The sequence below is a fragment of the Panthera onca genome, chromosome A1 (genome assembly GCF_046562875.1).
Source record: "Panthera onca isolate mPanOnc1 chromosome A1, mPanOnc1 haplotype 2, whole genome shotgun sequence".
In the NCBI taxonomy this organism is placed as follows: Eukaryota; Metazoa; Chordata; class Mammalia; order Carnivora; family Felidae; genus Panthera; species Panthera onca.
Window position 1 is genome coordinate 115,999,921 of NC_138339.1, and position 20,064 is coordinate 116,019,984.

The window sequence follows — 20,064 nt, forward strand, 5'->3', positions numbered from 1 at the left end:
CTTTGTCTCTCTTTCTCTCTCTCTCAAAAATAAACTAACAAAAAAAAAAAAAAAAAAAAAAAAAAGAATTAGATAGGGGTGCCTGGGTGGCTCAGTCAAGTGACTTCAGCTCAGGTCATGATCTCACTGTTCATAGGTTCAAGCCCCACATTGGCCTCTGTGCTGACAGCTTGGAACCTGGAGCTTGCTTGGGTTTCTGTGTCTCCCTCTCTCTCTGCCCGCCCCCCCCCCCATCAGTCTCTCTCTCTTAAAAATAAATAAATATTTTAAAAAATTAAAAAAAAAGAATTAGATAAATCAGTAGCTGGAGTTACAGACTTCAGCATGCACTTCTCAGAAATTGATAGATCAAGAGTAAAAAGTTAAGATGCTTAAGCCATCAGATTTTGATAGAAAACTACATCCATGACACAGAAAATAAACTTTTTCCAAGACATAAGAAACATTTATAAAAGTTGAATACTTATTAGGTCACTAAAAAAGTGTTAGGAAATTCCAAAGGATCAATGTCATATGATCTATGTTCTCTGACCAAAATTCAATAAAATCAAAGTTAATATAAAATAGGCAAAAATCAAATAATCAAATCAATAATATAAAGAATGTATTACTGAATAACTTTGCAAGGGAGGAAAATTAAAGAATGTTTGGCAAAGAATGACAAATGGAAACACTTGAAGTACCAATCTTTAGATAATCATTAATATCTTTAAGTACCCCGGTCACAGAATTTTAAAAGTTAAAAATTTTAAACTAGGTATTGTGCAATCCATTATAAGATGTGCAGGAGAACAAGATTAAAGAAACAAGAATGAGTGACACAGATAACATAAACAATAGAGAAGATAAACAAAAACAGCTGGTAAGATAGATTTCTAGTACAATTGATATGAGAAAGAGAAGATGGAAATAAAAAATACAAGCAATGACCATTGAAAATAACTGTGTAAATGTTGAGATATACGTACAATAAAAGCATATTAGGAGTATCCATATGCTAAAACATCTGAAAACCAAAATGGAGATATGGCTTAAAAAAAAGTGTAAAACACTCTCCATTGTTTAATAAGAAAAGTTGAACAGACCAAAAGCATTAATCCAACTGATATACTGGCCTGAGATAATCCCTCCCCAAAATGCCACAGTCCTAATAGCCTTAAAATCCATTTTTCTAAAGTTTTAAATTAAGAGGAAAACTTATATTGAATAACAATAATTTGTTATTCCAAAAATTGAGAAAGCGTGTAAACTGAGAAACAATTACAGTTTTACTGAGGTTTTACTTAACATAAAATTCATGAATTTTAAGTGTACAATTCAGTGATTTTGGGTTAATTTATGGAGTTTTACAACCATCACCATAACTCAGTTTTAGAATATGTCTGTCACCCCAAGGGGTTTCCACTATGACCATGTACAGTTAATCCCAGTTCCCAGCTCTAACCTTAGGCAACCACAGAATTTTCTGACTATAAATTTACCTTTCCTCTATATTTCTTATAAATGGAATCATAAATATGCAATTGTTTGACTCTGGCTTTCACTTTGCCTAATGTTTTTGAGGTTCATCCATATCATAACAGTAACAGTAGTACTTTCTTTTTATTTCAGAATAATATTTCATTCTATAAATGTAGCTCATTTTGTTCCATTATCAGTGGACTTTCAGACACTTAGATCATTTCTAGTTTTGGATTATTAAAAAGAATGCTGTTATGAACATTCACATGCATGGCATATGAGAGAGAGAATTTTAAATAGGCTCCACACTCAGCGTGCAGCCCCACTTGGGGCTCGATCCCACGATCCTGAGATTATGACCTGAGTCGAAATCAAGAGGCAGACGCTGAACCCACTGAGCCACCCAGGTGCCCCCAGTGTAGCTACACTCTCGAGTACTCTTACCAGAAATCTGCAAGTGTTCCAGTTTCTCCACAACCTTAAAAACATTTTGGGTTTTGTTTTTTTTTGTTGTTTTTTTTTTTTTTTTTTTTTTTTTTTTGTCTTTATGATTATAGCCATTGTAGTGGGTGTGTAATGGCACCTCATTGTGGCTTTAGTGTGCATTTCCCTACATAATAGCAATGTAAAACATCTTTTTAAGTGTGCACTAGCCATTAAGATATTTTTAGTGTAACAGCTGTTTTTAATTGAATTGTCTTCTTATGTCTGAGCTGTAAGCGGTCCTTATATATTGCAGATAGAAGTCTTTTACCCAGTATATGAATATATGAAAATCAGAAATTTTCTCCCAGTCCATAGTTGCTTTTCTGTTGTTTCAAGGATTTCATTTGAAGCCCAAATGTTTGTATAGGCATACTTTGGAGACATGGCAGGTTTGGTTCCAGACCACCACCATAAAGCAAATACTGCAATAAGGCAAGTCAAATGAATTTTTTGGTTTCCCAGTACCTGCAAAAGTTATGCTTACACTATGCTAGTGTTTTAATAGTGCAATAGCATTATGTCTAAAAAACACCATGTACATACCTTAATTAAAAGATAGGTTTTTTTGGCTAAAAAATGCTAATCATCGTCTCAATTTTCAGTGAGTCTTCATCTTTTTGCTAGTTGAGAGTCTTGTCTCAGTATCAATGGCTGCTGATAATCAAGGTGGTGGTTGCTGAAAGCTGGTGTGGCTGTTGCAATTTCTTAAAATAAGACAACGAGGAAGTGTGCCATATCGATGAGCTCTTCCTGTCATGAATGATTTCTCTGTGGCATGCAATGCCATTTGGACTTCTTTCAAAATTGGAGGCAGTCCTCTCAAACCCTGCCACTGCTTTATCAACTAAATTTATGGAATATTCTAAGTCCTTTGTTGTCATTTCAACAATCCTCACAGCGTCTTCACCAGGGGTAGATTCCAGCTCAGATTACTTTCTTTGCTCATCCATGAGAAGTGACTCCTCATCCGTTCAAGTTCAATCACAAGATTGTAGAAATTTAGTCAGATCTCAAGCTCCACTTTTAATTCTAGTTCTCTTGCTCTTTCCATCCCATCTATAGTTGCTTCCTCTGCTGAAGTCTTAAACCCTTGAAAGTTGTCCATGGGGGTTCTCAACTCCTGTTAATATTGATACTGTATTTTGACCTCTTTCCATGAATCATGAATGTTCATGAATGTCAATTTCTACCAAAGAAAAAGACTGCCACAGGATTTTGGTAGGGAAGATGTTGAATTTATAGATTACTTTTGGGAGAATTGTCATCTTGATAATAATTTCTCGATTGTTCATCATTAGTATACAGAAATAAAGTTGAATTTGCATTATTTATTTGCATGCTGAAATCTTGCTAAACTCACTTATTAGTTCTAGTTTATTTTCTTTTTGGATTTTCTATATATAGTATCATGTCCCTACAATGAAAAAAATTGTTTTTTTTTCCCAAGCAGAATGTCTTTAATTAACTAAAACATTTTGCTTTATTATATTGGCTATACCCTCCAGTTCAATGTTGAATAGAAGTGGTGTGTTGAATAAGAGCGGTAAGAACAACCATCTTTGCTTTCTTCTCAATCTCTTTGGCCTCTAATCATTAAGTATGATTTTAGTTATAGGTTTATCATAGATGTCCTTTATCAGCTGAGAAAGTTTTTGTCTATTGGTAGTTGTGTGTGTGTGTGTGTGTGTGTGTGTGTGTGAAAGAGTGTGTTTATCTTGAACGAGTGTGGAATTTTGTTAAATGCCTTTCTGCATCTATTAAAATAATCGTGTAGTTTTGCCTTTATCAATGTGGTGTAATAGATTTTCTGTTGTTAAACCAATCTTGCATTCCTAGAGTAATTCCTACTTGGTCATGGTTTTATCTTTTTTATGTTGTGGATTCTGTTTGCTAATGTTTTGTTAAACATTTTTCCATGTACGTTTATAAGTAATATTTGCCAGTATTTTTTCTGTAGTTGTGTTATCTTCATTTGTTTTTTTAAAACTTTTTAATAATGTTTATTATTTATTTTTGATAGACCGGAGGAGCGGCAGAGAGAGAGGAAGACACGGACTCTGAAGCAGGATCCAGGATCTGAGCAGTCAGCACAGAATCTGATACAGGGCTCGAACCCTACAAACTGAGATATGACCTGAGCTCAAGTTGGATGCTTAACCGACTGAGCCACCCACATGCTCCACTTCTTTTGGATTTTGTATCAAAATAATACTGGCTGGTGTTACTTCTTCTACTTCCTGAATGAGTCTATAAAATATTGATACTGTTTCTTCTTTCATTATTTGCTGGGGATCACCACTAAAGTCTGAACTTTTCTTTGATTTAATCATGGATTCAATTTTTTTGCTTGTTATACATGTATTTTGATGTTCTAATTTTGGGGTCAGTTTTTAATAATTCATTTATTTCTAGGATTTTTTCCATTTCATGTCAGTTGTCTACTTTTTTGTGGCACAAATTTATTCATAATACTCTACTATAATCCTTATAATTTCTCCAGGGCATATATTGATATCCCAAATCGCATTCCTGATTTTGGTAAGTATTGTCTTCTCTCTCTCTCTCTCTCTCTCTCTCTCTCTTTCTCTCTCTCTTTAGGTCAATTTATTTAAAGATTTGTCGCAAGGAACCAATATTTGGTTTATTAAATTTTCCTATTGTTTTAATAAAGTTTTGTATTTTATAGATTTCTGCTCTAGTCTTTATTATATCCTTCCTTCTGCTTGGTTGAGATTTAGCTTGCTCTTCTTTTTCTAAGCTTCTTAATGCGAAAGTTAAGATTATTAACTTGTGAACTTTCTTCTCTGATTTATGCATTTAGAGCTCTATAGAATGCTTTAGCTAAATGCCCAAGTTTCAAATTGCTATGTTTTTAAAAATTTTATTCAATTCAAATTGTGTTCTAATATCTGTCAGGAGTGTTTCTTTTATCCATGAATTTTTTAGGAGTATGCTGCTTAACATGCAAATATTTGGGAATTTCTGGAATTTCTTTCTCTTGCTGGTTTTGTATTCAATTCTATTTTTCAGAAAACATACTTTGTATGATTTTAATTCTTTTAAATTTATTGAGATACGGGCTCCTAGGTGGCTCAGTTGGTAGAACACCCAACTCTTGATCTCTGCTCAGGTCATGATCCCAGGGTTGTGGGATCAGCCCTGCATTGGGCTCTGCACTGAGCATGAAGCTTGCTTAAGATTCTCTCTCTCTCCCTCTCCTCCTACTCCCCTACTTACACTCTCTCTCACTCTCTCTCAAAAAAATAATAGATTTATTGAGATAGATATTTAATAGAATGTTCCATTGTTTCTTAAAAAGAATGTACCTTCTGCAATCATTGGGGAAATACTCCCTATATTTCAGTTAGTTCATAGTGTTGTTCAAGTATTCTATATCTTTGATGGTATTTTCTCTAGTTGGCTCTTTCAACTTTTAAAAGTAGAGTATTAAAATTTCTGACTATTATTGTTGAATTGTCTCTTTCTTTAATTATAGCATATTTAGTTTCACACATTTCGAGCTTCTGTGAGTAAGAGCAGTTATAATTGTTATATCTCCTGATGTATTAATACTTTTAAAATTATAAAATGTCCTGGGGTACCTAGGTGGCTCAGTTGGTTGAGTGTCTGACTTCAGCTCAGGTCATGATCTCACAGTTCGTGAATGTGAGCCTTGCATCGGGCTCGCTGTTTTCAGCACAGAGCCTGCAGAACCCACTTTGGATCCTCTGTCATCCTTTCTCTCTCTGCCTGCCCACGCTCTCTCTCTCAAAAATAAAAATAAAAACATTAAAAAAAATTATAAAAGGTCCCTATTTGTCTCCAATAATATTTGACTTAATGTCTATTTTGTTAGATAGTAGTATAGCAAATCCTGCTCTCTAGTGTTATACTTGTCATGGTATCACTCTTCATTTCAGACTCCTGTGACTGTAGATCTAAGGAGTATCTATTGGAGATAGTTTATAGTAGCTTTTTTTTAACTAAACAACAATCTCTGACTTTTGATCAGAATGTTTAAATCATTTACATTTAGTATAATTATTGATATAGTTGTATTTATATTTGCTATGTTTCTGCTTGTTTTCAATATACTCTTACCCTTTTTACTTCTCTGTTCTTCCACTACTGCCTTCTTTTGGGTTAAATATTTCTAGTATGTCTTTTTAATACTTCTGTTGATTTTACATATTTATTATATATATCATTTTATTGCTGCTTATTCTAGTGATTATCATATTCATCCCAGTTTATCCCAATCTATTACAGATTAATATTTAATTCTGGTAAAATATAGACATTTTGCCCCTATATAACTCCATTTCCTTTATTCCCCTTTGTACTATGGTTATCTTAAATATTTTATCTATACACCCAATAAAACAGCATTATAGTTAATGCTTTATAAAATATTATATTGTTAAAAGAAACTAGGTAAAAATAAGGGGAATATATTTATAAAGTAGTTCATTTTAACCCATGTGTTTACCATTTCTGGTTCTTTTCACTTCTTTCTATAAATCCAAGTTACTATCTGGAAGTGATTTCCTTTCATCTAAAAGACTACCCTATTATTACTTGTAAAACAGGTCTGAAGGCAATAAATTTTCTCCAATTTCACTTATTTGGAAATGTCTTTATTTGACTTAATTTTTATTGGTTAATTTTGGTGAATATAGAATATGGATAAACATTTTTTTTCTTTCAGTACTTTGAGCATGTCATACCATTGTGTTCTGGCCTTCATTATTCTAGATGAGAAGCCAGTCATTAATTCAAACCATTATATACAATGTGTCATTTTTCTTTTTCCACTTAAAATTTTTTCTCTTGATTTCAGCATTTTAATCATGATAGGCCTAGGTGTTGATCTCTTTGTATTCATACTATTTGGGACTTGTTGCAATTACTGAATGTGAAGAGTAAGTTTTTAAAAATCAAACTTGATACATTTTAGGCCATTATTCCTTCATATAATTGTTCTGTTTATTTGATCTTTTTTATTTTTGGTATTTCTATTGCACATGTATTGACATGCTTACTACCTCCGGGATTCTTTGTGTCCATTTTTAACCAATATTTTTTCTACTTCCATTTTATTTATCTTTCTACAAGTTTACTCATTCTTTTTTATGCAGCCTCAGAGCTTCTTTTGAGCCTCTCTACTGAGTTTTTTGTGTGAGTTATGCTATCAACTCCAGAATTTCTATTTGAGATATTTATCTTTGTCTATCTCCGTCTCTATCTCTATTTACTGAAAATGTGCATTTATTTATTCTTTGTTATTATACTTTCCTTTAATTATTTCAGTAGTGTTTGAACTATTTAAACACTTTTAAAATAGCTGCTTCAAGCCTTTTTCTGCAAAATCTAACCCCCAGAGGCATTCAGATAGTTTCCATTGGCTTTTTTTCCCCCTGGGTAGGGGTCATACATTCCACTTACTATTTTCATATTTCATAATTTTTGTTGATGGCTAGACATTTTGGATAATGATTTCACTATAAAGAATATTTTTGCTGTTGTGTTGCCTATTTGCATCTTCGGCTGGGCTAACTCTCTGATTTCTTGCTGTCCCACAATGTACAGTTGTTGATACATCTGCTAAAACAATGTTTATAGTTTTTATTTTTTTAAGATTGGGTCTTTAGGTTTTTCTTTCCATATCTCTATAGCTTAGCAGATGGCCAATGATTAGACACAGTTTGTGCTCAAACATCTCAAGCTAGTAAGGCTTCCATCCCCTACAGATAGGCCTGTGTATATTGAGGAGGACATTCAAAATTCAGAATACATTTACATCTACCTCGGCATTTGCTTTCCACTGGGATTTTTTCATGTGTGTTTTCTAAGTGCTTGTGCACAATATTATGGCCAATGAAGACTTTGTGAATTGCTCGGTCTTTCTTTACACTCTGCTGCCTATGTATGAAGACCCAGCCAGAAATATGCTTGCCTCAACCATGTTACCACTTCAGGCCATTGTCTTTACTCTGGGTGAAGATCATGACATTTACTGGAAACACCTCTGGATACAATTGTTGCCCACTGCTCTAAATTACTTCAATAAGACAGTGCAGTTACTGACCCTCATAGTCTGCCCAACTGGTGGACATTCTATACCAACCCAACAACAAGAGTGAGATGGGAGTTTCCTTAAGAAGAACATCACAGACTCCCATTGTTCTAAATCAAAGTTCAGCAGTTTTTCAAGCATAAATGCTTATCAGATTGACATAGGCTACTGGTCAATTTCCAGATGCTATAAGGTTGTTTTGGTCAATTTTGTCTAGATTTATAGTTGGTTTTTGGGGAAAGGATTTGCTAACCTTGTTATTCAGCTATAGCCTTAAGTGCCACTTCTCAGGGTAATTTGATGTTGATTTCAAAACCAGATAAGAATAATTAAAAAGAGAAAAGTATACACTCATTTTACTTAGGAAAATAGTTTCAAATTTTCTAAATAAAATACTAACTATAATTCAACAGTGTATCAAAAATATTAAAAATATATTAAGGTTAGTATGATTTACCCTAAGAAAACATGAATAGTTTAACATTAGCAAATTTATCAAGAAATTTATTACATTAATAGACTGAAAGAGGAAAGTTAGAAAATTATTTCAATAGTTGCAGAAAAGGCATTTGACAGTGATCAAAACAGATTTAGAATATTAAGAACAGAAAGAAATTTTTCTAAACCTGCTATAGTTTATTTAAAAAACACCTACAGTAAACATACTTAGTGGAGAAACTTTAGATATATTCCTTTTAATATATGAAGAGAGGGCAATCTGATGTTCATTATCATCACTACTATTTAACTTGTGAATTCTAGATCCTGCCCAATGATACAAGAAAAGAAAAAGAAATAAAGGAGTGATGAAATGCAAAAGGAAGTTATGAAACACCTACTATCTCTTATTATGCAGATAATGTGATGAACTACCAAGAAAAAATGATAAAATTAATAGATAAACTATCAGAATTAACAGAAGATGCCATAAAGCTATTCAGTGTAAGATTAACCTGTAGAAATCAAAAGAATTTTTCTATACCAGCAATAACCAGAAAGAAATACCATAAATAAAATACCAATCAAAATAGCAATAAAATTACAAATTTTGTAGGTATTAGCAAAAATCATAAAAATCTCTGTGGAGAATATAGATTTCATGAAGTACACAGAAATTATTATGAAGTAATGATAAGGTATTCTGTGCTCTTGAGTTGGTCAAGTTACTACTATAAAAAGTCAATTTTAGGGGCATCTGGGTGGCTCAGTCGGTTAAGCGTCCAGCTTCTGCTCAGGTCATGATCTTGTGGTTTGTGAGTGCAAGCCCCACACCTGGCTCTGTGCTGACAGCTCAGAGCCTGGAGCCTGTTTCAGATTCTGTGTCTCCCTCTCTCTGCCCATCCCCCACTCACACTCTGTCTCTCTCTTAAAAATAAACATTTTTAAAAAGTCAATTTACTCAAATTAATTTATAAATTCTTCGTATCCCTAATCACTTTGGGTTCCCAAACTCAAGTTAGATTTTTTCATAAACTGAATAAACTGTTTATTTGTAATGTAGGGGGGAAATATAGGTCTATACATAGGTAAGTCAACTTTGAAAAAGATTAATTAAGAAAGGGGACCTGCCTTATTAGTTATTAAAGCAATGAACTCGTCTAAACAGAATAGATAACTCAGGAACACATACATACACACATATGAACTTAATATCCTACACAGTTCGCAACCTAAATCATAAATAAATGAATCAATCAAGTAAAAAATAAAGTCTCTACACAGACCAAATACATTAAAGATTATGAGGAATTAGATGAGGGTGGTAGAAATGAAAATGGTAAAAAGGAGTCATACTTGGGATATACTTTGGAGGCAACACCAATGACAGTTGTAGATGGACTGGATATTAGAGTTGGAAAGTGAAAAAATGACATACTAGTGAAGTAGAAATTGATGATGCAAGAGAGAAAGGATTTCTGTAGGAGGAAAATTCTTTTTTTTTTTTTTTTTTTAATATATGAAATTTACTGTCAAATTGGTTTCCATACAACACCCAGTGCTCATCCCAAAAGGTGCCAGGAGGAAAATTCTTGAACTGGAAGAGCACCTTATTCTGAAAGTGAGTATCAGGGTTGATTTTTGATGGGAGGAATCTAAGCACAAAAAGTGGATAGATTTTTCTCTCTTATAGTAGACAGAAAGTAAGAACAAAAACAGTGTAATTACATGAACGATTCAAACACAAATAAGTAAAAATCTAAACAGAAATTATCTGAAAGGCCCAGAGACAAATATGAACTACCTTAATTTACAAGTACTTTCCTAGGTGGGAAAAAAGTAACCATAAGAACTTAAGAGGTAAAAATTATAACTCAGGCATAAAATGATAACAGAAAGGTATAATGTCTTCAAATTCCAAAATTTTATTTCTTAAAAATCCTACTTGATTAAAATTCAGCAAATATATGCCTACATGTGAAAACATCTGACTAGCAATATTTAGAAATAGTTTTGTTAAAATTGGTATGTTTGTGTAATTCATTTTTTGGTTTGTATTTCCTTGTATTTTATATTTTAAAACATCACTGATTAGTTTCTCATGAAGGAGAAAGATGGGGAAGAGAAGGTGGAGGAGAATAGATCTTACTGAAGGAGGCTCTCTCTAAATGTGACCAGTAAGGGCAGAATTGGAATTTACCAGTAAACCTTTCTGATCTCCACAGACTTTACAGAGCACAGAAGCAGCTCGCTTTTGCTCAGATAAAGGATTTTCAGGGATTGACCAATTGAGTGGTGACTGTGTTATTGTTTTGGAAGTGAGATTGGTTGAGTTCAAGCAAAGAATTTGGATGACTAGATTTACTGTGGAGGCTAAGATTCTCAGACAGACCTGAGTAACATTGACAGGGAAAATTTTAGCTCGGTTAGCCCAGGGATGTTACAGCAATTTGGGTGTGCCTCCCCTGACTGATTATTTTAATTATGTGTCAGGGACAGGAGTGGAGGAGAAAGAAGATGTTGGAAAAGAAGCTACAGAGGAGATCTATAGTGATATGAGTTCTCAGGATTCCTAGTGGTAACCCCAGCTTTGTCAATAACTTACTGTGACACGGTGTACCCTAGAAATTTCCCTTAATCTGGGTCTAGAATTCTTATTTTTTTGTAGAAATACAAAAATTGTGTATACATAAAAAATAAAAAGTGAAATCATTGTGTGGTGGCTGGCAGCTGTATGGTTTCATTTTATTTGATTTTTTATCAAAAAAAAATTTTTTTTTTTTTACCACAGAGCACTTTTCTCAAACAAATATTAGCCTGTATTCCAATCTATGAAATAGATACAAATAAGCAACTCTAGTTGAGTTAGGGAAACTACAGGTATTAGAAAGGACATGAGTAGGAAATAAAAGAAGGAAAGAAAAAACAAAGAAAAGGAATTAGATGCCTGCTAATACGTGTTAAACCTTGTACTTGGCTTTTTAAACCTAGTTTCTCATTTGGTCCACATTCCATTTCACAGATGAAAAAACTGAGACGCAGAGACACATAAATTGTCCAAGTGACATAGACAATAAATAAGAATTCTGAGATTTGAACTTAGTTCTAATAGTTCCATGAAGGCTCTTGGTGAAGCCGAGACAGGACAGGAGGAATGAGAAATGGCTATGGAAGGCAGACATCACACTCACTTACTCCACCTCTTAGCATCTGTCAGTGCCCAAAATGTTTTCTGAGAGTTAGGTCATGGGTTGGGCATAGGGACAAGCTGTACCAGATAGTTAGCCCACCCCTGGACTAAGCCATGTTCCCTCCCTTCCTAAGTAGTTGGCTTCACAACAGGTATGACCTAGTAATTAGGAAATAAACAAATAGTTTTAAATAGTCAAACATAATCTTGAAAGTAAATATGACAAGTTGACTTCAAATAATCTCACCGTTTCTGGGGCATCGGCCTGAGTGGCTCTTGTTAAATGCCTAGCCCTCTTCTGGGATTTTGCTTGTTTTTCCCTGGAAGAGAGCAAGGAAGAGCATAGCTTGCTTAGATATGTTTTCCCAATTTGGGGGATAATAGCATACATGTCAAACTTAATTTTGACTCTTACCCTGAGCTCAATCAGGTATATCAGAAGTGAGGTACATGCAGAAATGAGCCAAGGTACCATAAATGTCTCCTCAGTACTGAAAAATATCTCAGATATGGTTCCACAGAAGGCAAGAATCTTTACCTTTAACTGCATAATGACTACTCCCCCACCCCTTTCAGTGCTTTCAACATCTAGGTGGTCACCAACTCTAAAAGCCATCTCTGCCATTGTTGGAATAGTCTCTTTGAAAGACCATGTTCACACTGAACCAAAATCTATCTGTCTGTTTGTTTTTGGTTCTACACTCTAAGGTCCCACAGAGAAAATTCAGAAATTTGAGGATAGCTTTTATGCCTTGCACAGTTTCCTTTCCAGATTAAGAAACCGAGTTTATTCCGACATAATTTAAGTAAGTGATAAAAATAATAATTGAGTGAATGACTTCAAAGAGATAAACTGCCTTGTATGTCTCAAGGCATTCTACTTTTGTTTTAAATTATTTTTCAATAAATGTACTAGGTTCATAGTTTCAGTCTCCTGTCAAGACAATCCTATGTAACAAGGAGGAAGCTTTGTAGTAACTAATACAACGGCTAGTTTACATTCAGGGTTCAAGAGAATAATTTGCCATAGGTCTCCCCCCATCCCCACCTAAATCTTGATCTTTTTCCTTCATCTTCCCCCAGTTTCTTCACTAGCAGCAGCATGTGCGATCATGGCTTCATTATCCCAATATTATTGACTATGTCAAATTAAATCCCCTGAGATTTAATTAGCATTTAAAAAGCTAATTATAACATAATTATCTTAAATGGATCAGCTTAGTGTTGGCTTAGTATCAGTGTTGAAGTTTTGATTGTGGTCAGAAATTAAAGATGACCTCCCTATTCAAAAACAAAATAGAACACTTTGATTTGAGGATTTTCTATTGATAACAAGCCTTCTTCCACCTTTGGGTGTCATCAAAGGGAAGGAAGTCAAGTTAAGAAGCATTACATGGATGTTGGTAAACTTTCAGGACACTCAGCCTTTCTGAGCTGCCGGGATGTAGAAAATAAAATTAATTCTTTAGACCTTTTCATCCTACTGTAATCCTAGGTGTCTACAGACACTGGCAGCTCACAGGGTCAGAGTGCAAGATGTGTCCTGCTTAAAGCCTTCTGCTGTTTGGCTGCCATAAGGAGAGCCTGGCATCATTCCCAGGGTGGGGGGGGGGGAGTGGCTTTTCTCACTCCTGAGGGTACCACAGAGTCAGGGCTTAACACATCTAAGAATTCTTTTTTCCCAGAGTCAGGAAACTCAAATTGGAACTATATCCTTAAAAGACTATTAAGTGCTACATAAGGTATTAACCCTCTACCCTCTGGAATGTTTTAGAATACCATTTGAGTGATTTAAAAATCTTTCCAGGAGGCACCTGGGCGGCTGAGTCAGTTAAGGGTCCACCTCTTGATTTCAGCTCAGGTCATGATCTCGAGGTTAGTGAGATCAAGCTCCACGCAGGGCTCTGCGCTAACAGTATGGAGCCTGATTTGGACTCTCTCTCCCTCTTTCTCTGCCCCTCTTCCGCTCCCTAGCGTGGTCTCTCTCTCTCTCTCTCTCTCTCTCTCTCTCTCTCTCTCTCAATAAATAAATAAATAAATAAATAAAAGTTAAAAAAAAATCTTTCCAGGTAGGAGGTACTTATCCAACTTCTGCTAAGCATTTTTATTTAACCATTTAGATTTAGAAAAGTACATTTGATGGGATATAAAAAGAATACATTTACTATTTCAGAGAATAGCTGGTAACTCAAACACTCAAAAGAACAAGAACTTTTACTCACAGTATCATTTTGCATGTGGCACACCTGCTGATGAATGCTATTCCATCCGGGCTTTGAAAAAGTTTTTTATCTTGGGAACAAAATAATTTTCCATTTTTCATCAATGCCCGATATTCATTGCATGTTTCCTAAGGAAAAGATTTAAAGAACTGTGTTTACTGAAGCTCATAAAACCAAGGCTTTACCTTCTAAGAAGAACTTCCTTGAGCATTATTTAATGACCACTACCTGATTTCTATCGAAGCCAATCACTCAATTGACACAAATAACACGAATTCAAATAATGACTGGATTGTCCCTTGGGGATTGAAAATCCACTTAATAAGCATTCATCTAAAACAACGAGTAAAATGGAAAGACCTGACCTCATATTCCAGGGCTGTCATTCCCAAGCCCAATAGCCTTCTCAAATTAAGTTCTCAATGGCTAACTTACCCTATCTGTAAAAACAGGATATAATTTCATATGTTTCGTATGTCTTGTGAACATTAAATATTATAAGTATGTGAAACATTCAAAGGTGCTTGATACATAGTAAATAATCAATAATTACATTCCTCTCCCCTCTTCTTCCTCCTTTATTATTATTGTTGCTATTATTATTATTATTATTGGAATATGATGCATATAAGATACCCAGCACACAGTAGGTCAATAATAATTGCTGTCAAAAGGAACATGAAAAGACTACTGAAAAGGTAAATTCAATATATTTCATGGAAGGCTTTCTGTATGTCACTATTTTCTAGGAACTTAAAATCAATGGTGCATTTGCACTATCTCATAAAGTACTAATTTAATATGTCATACTTGCTATCAGTTTAGAAAATCCACTAGGTATTTAGAGCAAGCCTTTAGAATGTAAGTTCTGTGGGGTTTTTATTTTGTTTTGATTTTGCCAAAAAAAAATACTGCCTCAAGATGTTTACATAAGAAAAAAAAATTAAACGATGCTTTTGTGTCCAACTCTGACAAATACAACCTCTTCAAAAGAATTGATCATAGAATTCTGTCCAGCCTCCTATATCTTTATAATAATCATTCAATAAGTTAACAAAAAGTCATTACAATATTAATATACTTTGCTAAGTGCCATGTATATAGCTAGATGCATGGATAGAGCATGAGGCAGGAGCATCCTTGCCTGAATTGTGCTTACCATCTAATGGATACTAATGGATAATGATGTACTTCACCTAGCTTCTTTAACATGGGAGGCAGTTGGTAGCACTAGCAGAATAATTAATGGAGAAGAGGAATAAATAAATAATATCAGTGACAAGCCCTGGGAAATTTTGCTAATGGTGACCTACTAAAATACCTCAGAAAATGATTATCACCACCCAGTGATGTTATCTGAGTAGCACAGTAATAATTTCTGGCAACTGACTGATGACTAGGCCGCTTGAGCTCTGTGTAGTCTCTGATTCTATAGTATCTTTTTTTTTTAAGTTTATTTATTTATTTATTTTGAGAGAGAGAGAGAGTGCATGAGCAGGGGAGGGGCAGAGGGAGAGGGAGACAGAACCCCAAGCAGGCTCTGTGAGCCTCACAAACTGTGAGATCATGACCTGAGCCGAAACCAAGAGTCTGACGCTTAACCAACTAAGCCACCCAGGAGCCCCTGATTCTACAGTATCTTATGCCAACATGGAAAGTTACTGCTTAGCTTGCCAGACATAACTGATTCTAAAAAGTCTAGATGCAACTTTGTCATAGAGAGAAGAGCCTGGTATTTTTTGTGATGGAAACATATCCCTTGTGAGTTAAGATAAAACTCAATGCTATTTTTCTGAGTTGTGAAATAATCCAATGGATTCTCTTGGCAAACAGAATAAAGGCCATAAAAATTAAAAGCAGGAGGTGGGTTTTTCCCTGGAAAAACCTTTGGCTTGTTTTCATTTTGTTTTGTTTTGCTATTGTTGTTGTTGTTCATGTCTTCTCCACATGTCTCAGAAAAACTAAAGCCCTCCAGGGCCAAGCTCTTTCCTTTACTGGCTCTGACATAGCTCATTGTCTTCTACTGTCTCTCCTCCAATATCATAATACAATCCCCCAGGAGCTGGCATCACCTCCATTCTGTGTTAGGGCACTAACAAGGTGCTTTTGACTATAATAACCCTTCTGTGATAACAAATTTAAATGTATGGTAAAGATCCTTGCAGATGACTACAGTCATTTTCTGTGCTGTTCCGGGTCATGTTTATAACATTCAACATGCTTTTCTGGAGCTGTCAAGAACTCAAGCTACTCTGAATTTGGAAAATAAAAATTCCAGGACCATAAGAAACATTAAATCAATACTTCTCATTTCTGACAAAATATACAAAGATTGCTATCAGAAATATTTCCAGAGACATAATTATTTCTTTGTGTTCTTCTTGCCTATGCCAACATAAAGGGTGGCTAAATTTATTTTTAAAAGAAATAGAGTTTGTACAAAGTCCCAGTTGCAAAATTGCCTGGATGGCTCAGTCAGTTAAGCGTCCGACTTCAGCTCAGGTCATGATCTCGCAGTTAGTGGGTTTGAGCCCCGCATCCAGCTCTGTGCTGACAGCTCAGAGCCTGGAGCCTGCTTCAGATTCTGTGTCTACCTCTCTCTCTGCCCTTCCCCTGCTCATGCTCTGTCTCTCTCTCTCTCTCTCCTTCAAAAATAAAAACATTTAAAAATTTAAAAAAAAATAGAAATATCTATCAGAAATCACCACTCATTATCATAGAGTCTGATAAAGCAAATTATGGCTTCATGCACAGTGATATTTATACAATACTCTTCTTTTTGCCAGTATAAAACATGCAAGTGAGCATGCTCTCTGACTCCTTCAAATCCAAGTTTTTTCTACTCTACCCTACTACCCTACTTATTCCATAGAGGTTTCTGAGCCTCTCCTCAGACAGCAAACTTAGATGAAATAATAGAGACTACGGTGAAATTTTCTACAGGGGGTGCCTGGGTGGCTTAGTCAGTTAAGTGTCTCATTCTTGATTTTGGCTCAGGTTATGACGTCACGGTTGGTGAGACAGAGCCCTGAGTCAGGCTTTGGACTTCAGATCTTTGTTTTAATGCCGTCTTTTTAGAGAAAACTTCTTGACTATCCTAAGAAGAACTGATACTACCTCCATCCCCAGAAATTCCTACCTTCCATCCTACTTCATTTTTCTTGTGACACTAATCATTATTTAATGTGCTATACATTTTATTAATTGACTCATTCACTTGTCTGTTTTTCTCCACTAAGATGCAAGTTCCACAAGGACCGGGTTCCTGTCTGTTTCCTTACTTTCCAATATCTCCAACATCTCAAACAGGGTCTGACAAATGGTAGATGCTGAGTAAATATTTATTGAATGAAATACATACACTGACATACATATACGAATATATACTAGGTAGAGACAACCCCTTTATACACAATAATCACAAGAGCACTCACTTCAGCTTTCTATGTATGTTGTTACTTTTTCAGGTGTTAAACTGAACAATACTAATTCACTGGTATGTTTATGGAATTTTTTTTTAAGTTTATTTATTTGGAGAGAGACAGAGAGAAGACATGGGGGGTGGGGCGGGGGGAGGGGGTGGCGTGCAGAGAGACCATCGCAAGCAGGCTCTGTGCTGTGAGCACAGACCTCAACCTGGGGCTCGAACTCACAAACTGTGAGATCATGACCTGAGCCGAAACCAGCAGTCAGAAGCTTACCAACTGAGCCACCCAGGTGCCCCTGTTTATGGAATTTTGAAGCACTCCTTTAGCATGGTAGATTGCCTCTTACAGACATCCATCATCATTTGTACATTGATATGCGTGTCTGTGTGTGTGTGTGCGTCTGTATGATTCATGTCTTCCTTCATAAAGACTTGTTTCTGTTTTTAACGAAAGCTATTAGTACCTATCAGTATAATATGTCTGTATTATTAACGTGAAGGTGTTGGCCACAGATCATTTTTCTTTAGAGATCTTGGAATGGATTCAATGAACAGAAAAAGCAGGACTAACCTGATTTTCACCCTCACTGGCAGCATCTGGGACAAAAATATAGAAACCAAAGTTAAGGGAATGTAAACTATTCAATAAACAAACAATTCACTCAGTGCAGTGTCTTGCTTATTTTAATGGCAATATGTTATAAAACCACAAATTGTTTTTGAACACATTAAAACTTACGATGGCAAATAAAATGAAGGCACTGCACCAAGAAATCAGCACGTACACTCACAGAGGTCCAGTCACTCATAAAAGTCTAAATTACTTTGGAAAATAATACTCATATACTTTCTTACCCCCTCAAAATATCTGATTTCAAAAAGATCCTTTCACAGAAAAGTATGAGAGACCTCTCTTAAAATTATAATGTAACAAATACCAAGTATATCACAGCAATTATAATTTAAAAGTATAGTGTAGCGTAAAGTTTATATCATATATACACATAAAATTAAATTTTCTCAATTCTGGCAACTCTGCCTCCTTATTACAGCTACAAGAATTAGAGATTTGACAAAAATTAAGAATGATTAAAATCCCAAGCTATTATACTCTCTTATTAACAGACTCCAGAGCCCCCCTTTTTTAATGTTTATTTTTTGAAAGAGAGAGGGCGAGCGGGGGAGGGGCAGAGAGAGAGGGAAACACAGAATCTGAAGCAGGCTCCAGGCTCTGAGCTGTCAGCACAGAGCCGGTGCGAGGCTTGAATCCACAGACAGCAAGATCATGACCTGAGCCAAAGTAGGTTGCTTACCCAACTGAGACACCCAGGCGCCCCAACAGACTCCCTTTTGTACCTACACACTTATTTTAGGAAAGTGACATCATTTATGTATAATAATCTCCAGACTCTTCATCTCTGTGATTTTCTTTTAAAAAATGCAAATGCTTCAGAGAAGATTGAGCCTAGGCAATTCATGTTTCCTTCAAATTCAAATAGCAAGTGCAAAAACTTACCTTTCACTTCTTATAAAATCTCTTACCCTTTAGGAGAGATGCTCTCAGTTCATTTAGGATTTGGTAATACAAAAATAAAATATACTAGAAGGCACTGCTACTTTAAAATAGGAATAGATGATTGAATTTTATTTTTAATTGTTTATATATAGTACTATATATATATGAAATATACATCTACATTTTAAATATCTACTACATACATAATTCCTATCAGTATGAATTGATGTAGTTGGTTATGGGAAGATGAAGAAGAATCTATTAGCTTTTCAGAACTAATAAAGAATTAATAGAAGGATTTCTCATTGGTAAAAATTCAGATTATGTCAAACTACTTGCCATTTCTAAAGATAACAACATGTTTATTATGCCACATATGTAATCCTTCAAAACTCTGTCCGGCAAGATATTTCAAGATTATACATATATACATACAAACACACATTTCAGGAGTAGGGGGAGGGAGACAAGTCCCTGCCTAGGGCTTTACCATGTGTGGCAAGAGGCTTAGATTACATGCAAATTGCTCACCTTGTATAAGGCAAACAGCCAGGGTCAGAAGCATTGGCACTGTGGCTATCTTCATGTTGAAGATGATGTAAGTTGGTTACAAGTCTGCTCCGTGCATTGCTCACCAGCTGGTGCTCTAAGACTGAACCCGTGGAGATGCAGCCTACTTTTTATATATACTGGCAAATACTGGTGACACCCACAACAACAACCAATATTATAAAACCAGTTGTTCAAGGTCGTGCTAGACTTAATACACCACATCAATTTAGTTTCCATCCTTTAGCATCCTGTCAAGGGAGCAGATTTGAACCGATAATGTTTATTTCTACAGTTCTAATATGTTTTCATGATACCTCCCCCAAAAAGCGATAGATTGAATCCAAGAATGTCATTAAAGTTTAATACTCCACGGTTATTAGTATCTAAGAACTAAATTCTTCACCAAGACCAGACACATTACTTTTCAGACAAACATGTTTCTAACTGGGCTCCCTTCATAAGTGGGAGGGGAGGGAAAAAGACAGATGGATTACCCTACTAGTCAGAGACTTACAGATTCCCACATCTGGAGAAAGTTGCCTGTAGTGAGAGAAGCTGTTGCTTCCATCCGCAGATGTTTTGAAGTGTCTCAATTCAGTGCCATGGACTCATGTACAAGTTAGAATTTAACAACCCACAGAGCTAACCCAGCAAGATTCTAACACTGAGTACATGGGCAAGCTGAAATTCAGAAAA

General features: G+C 35.3%; 1 protein-coding gene across 1 annotated transcript in view; it reads right to left on the minus strand.

Moving 5' to 3' along the window:
- The window catches only part of SPINK5 (serine peptidase inhibitor Kazal type 5), a 75,360-nt gene extending 55,917 nt beyond the window's left edge, over positions 1–19,443 (minus strand). Inside the window, exons 1-4 of the mRNA XM_060635790.3 lie at positions 19,348–19,443; positions 17,872–17,897; positions 13,874–14,001; positions 11,899–11,971 (exon numbers count right to left, since the gene is read on the minus strand). Coding sequence (XP_060491773.2) covers positions 11,899–11,971; positions 13,874–14,001; positions 17,872–17,897; positions 19,348–19,402 — 282 coding nt within the window. The 5' untranslated portion in view covers positions 19,403–19,443. The remainder of the gene's footprint in view (positions 1–11,898; positions 11,972–13,873; positions 14,002–17,871; positions 17,898–19,347) is intronic.
- Between the last annotated feature and the right edge of the window lie 621 nt (positions 19,444–20,064).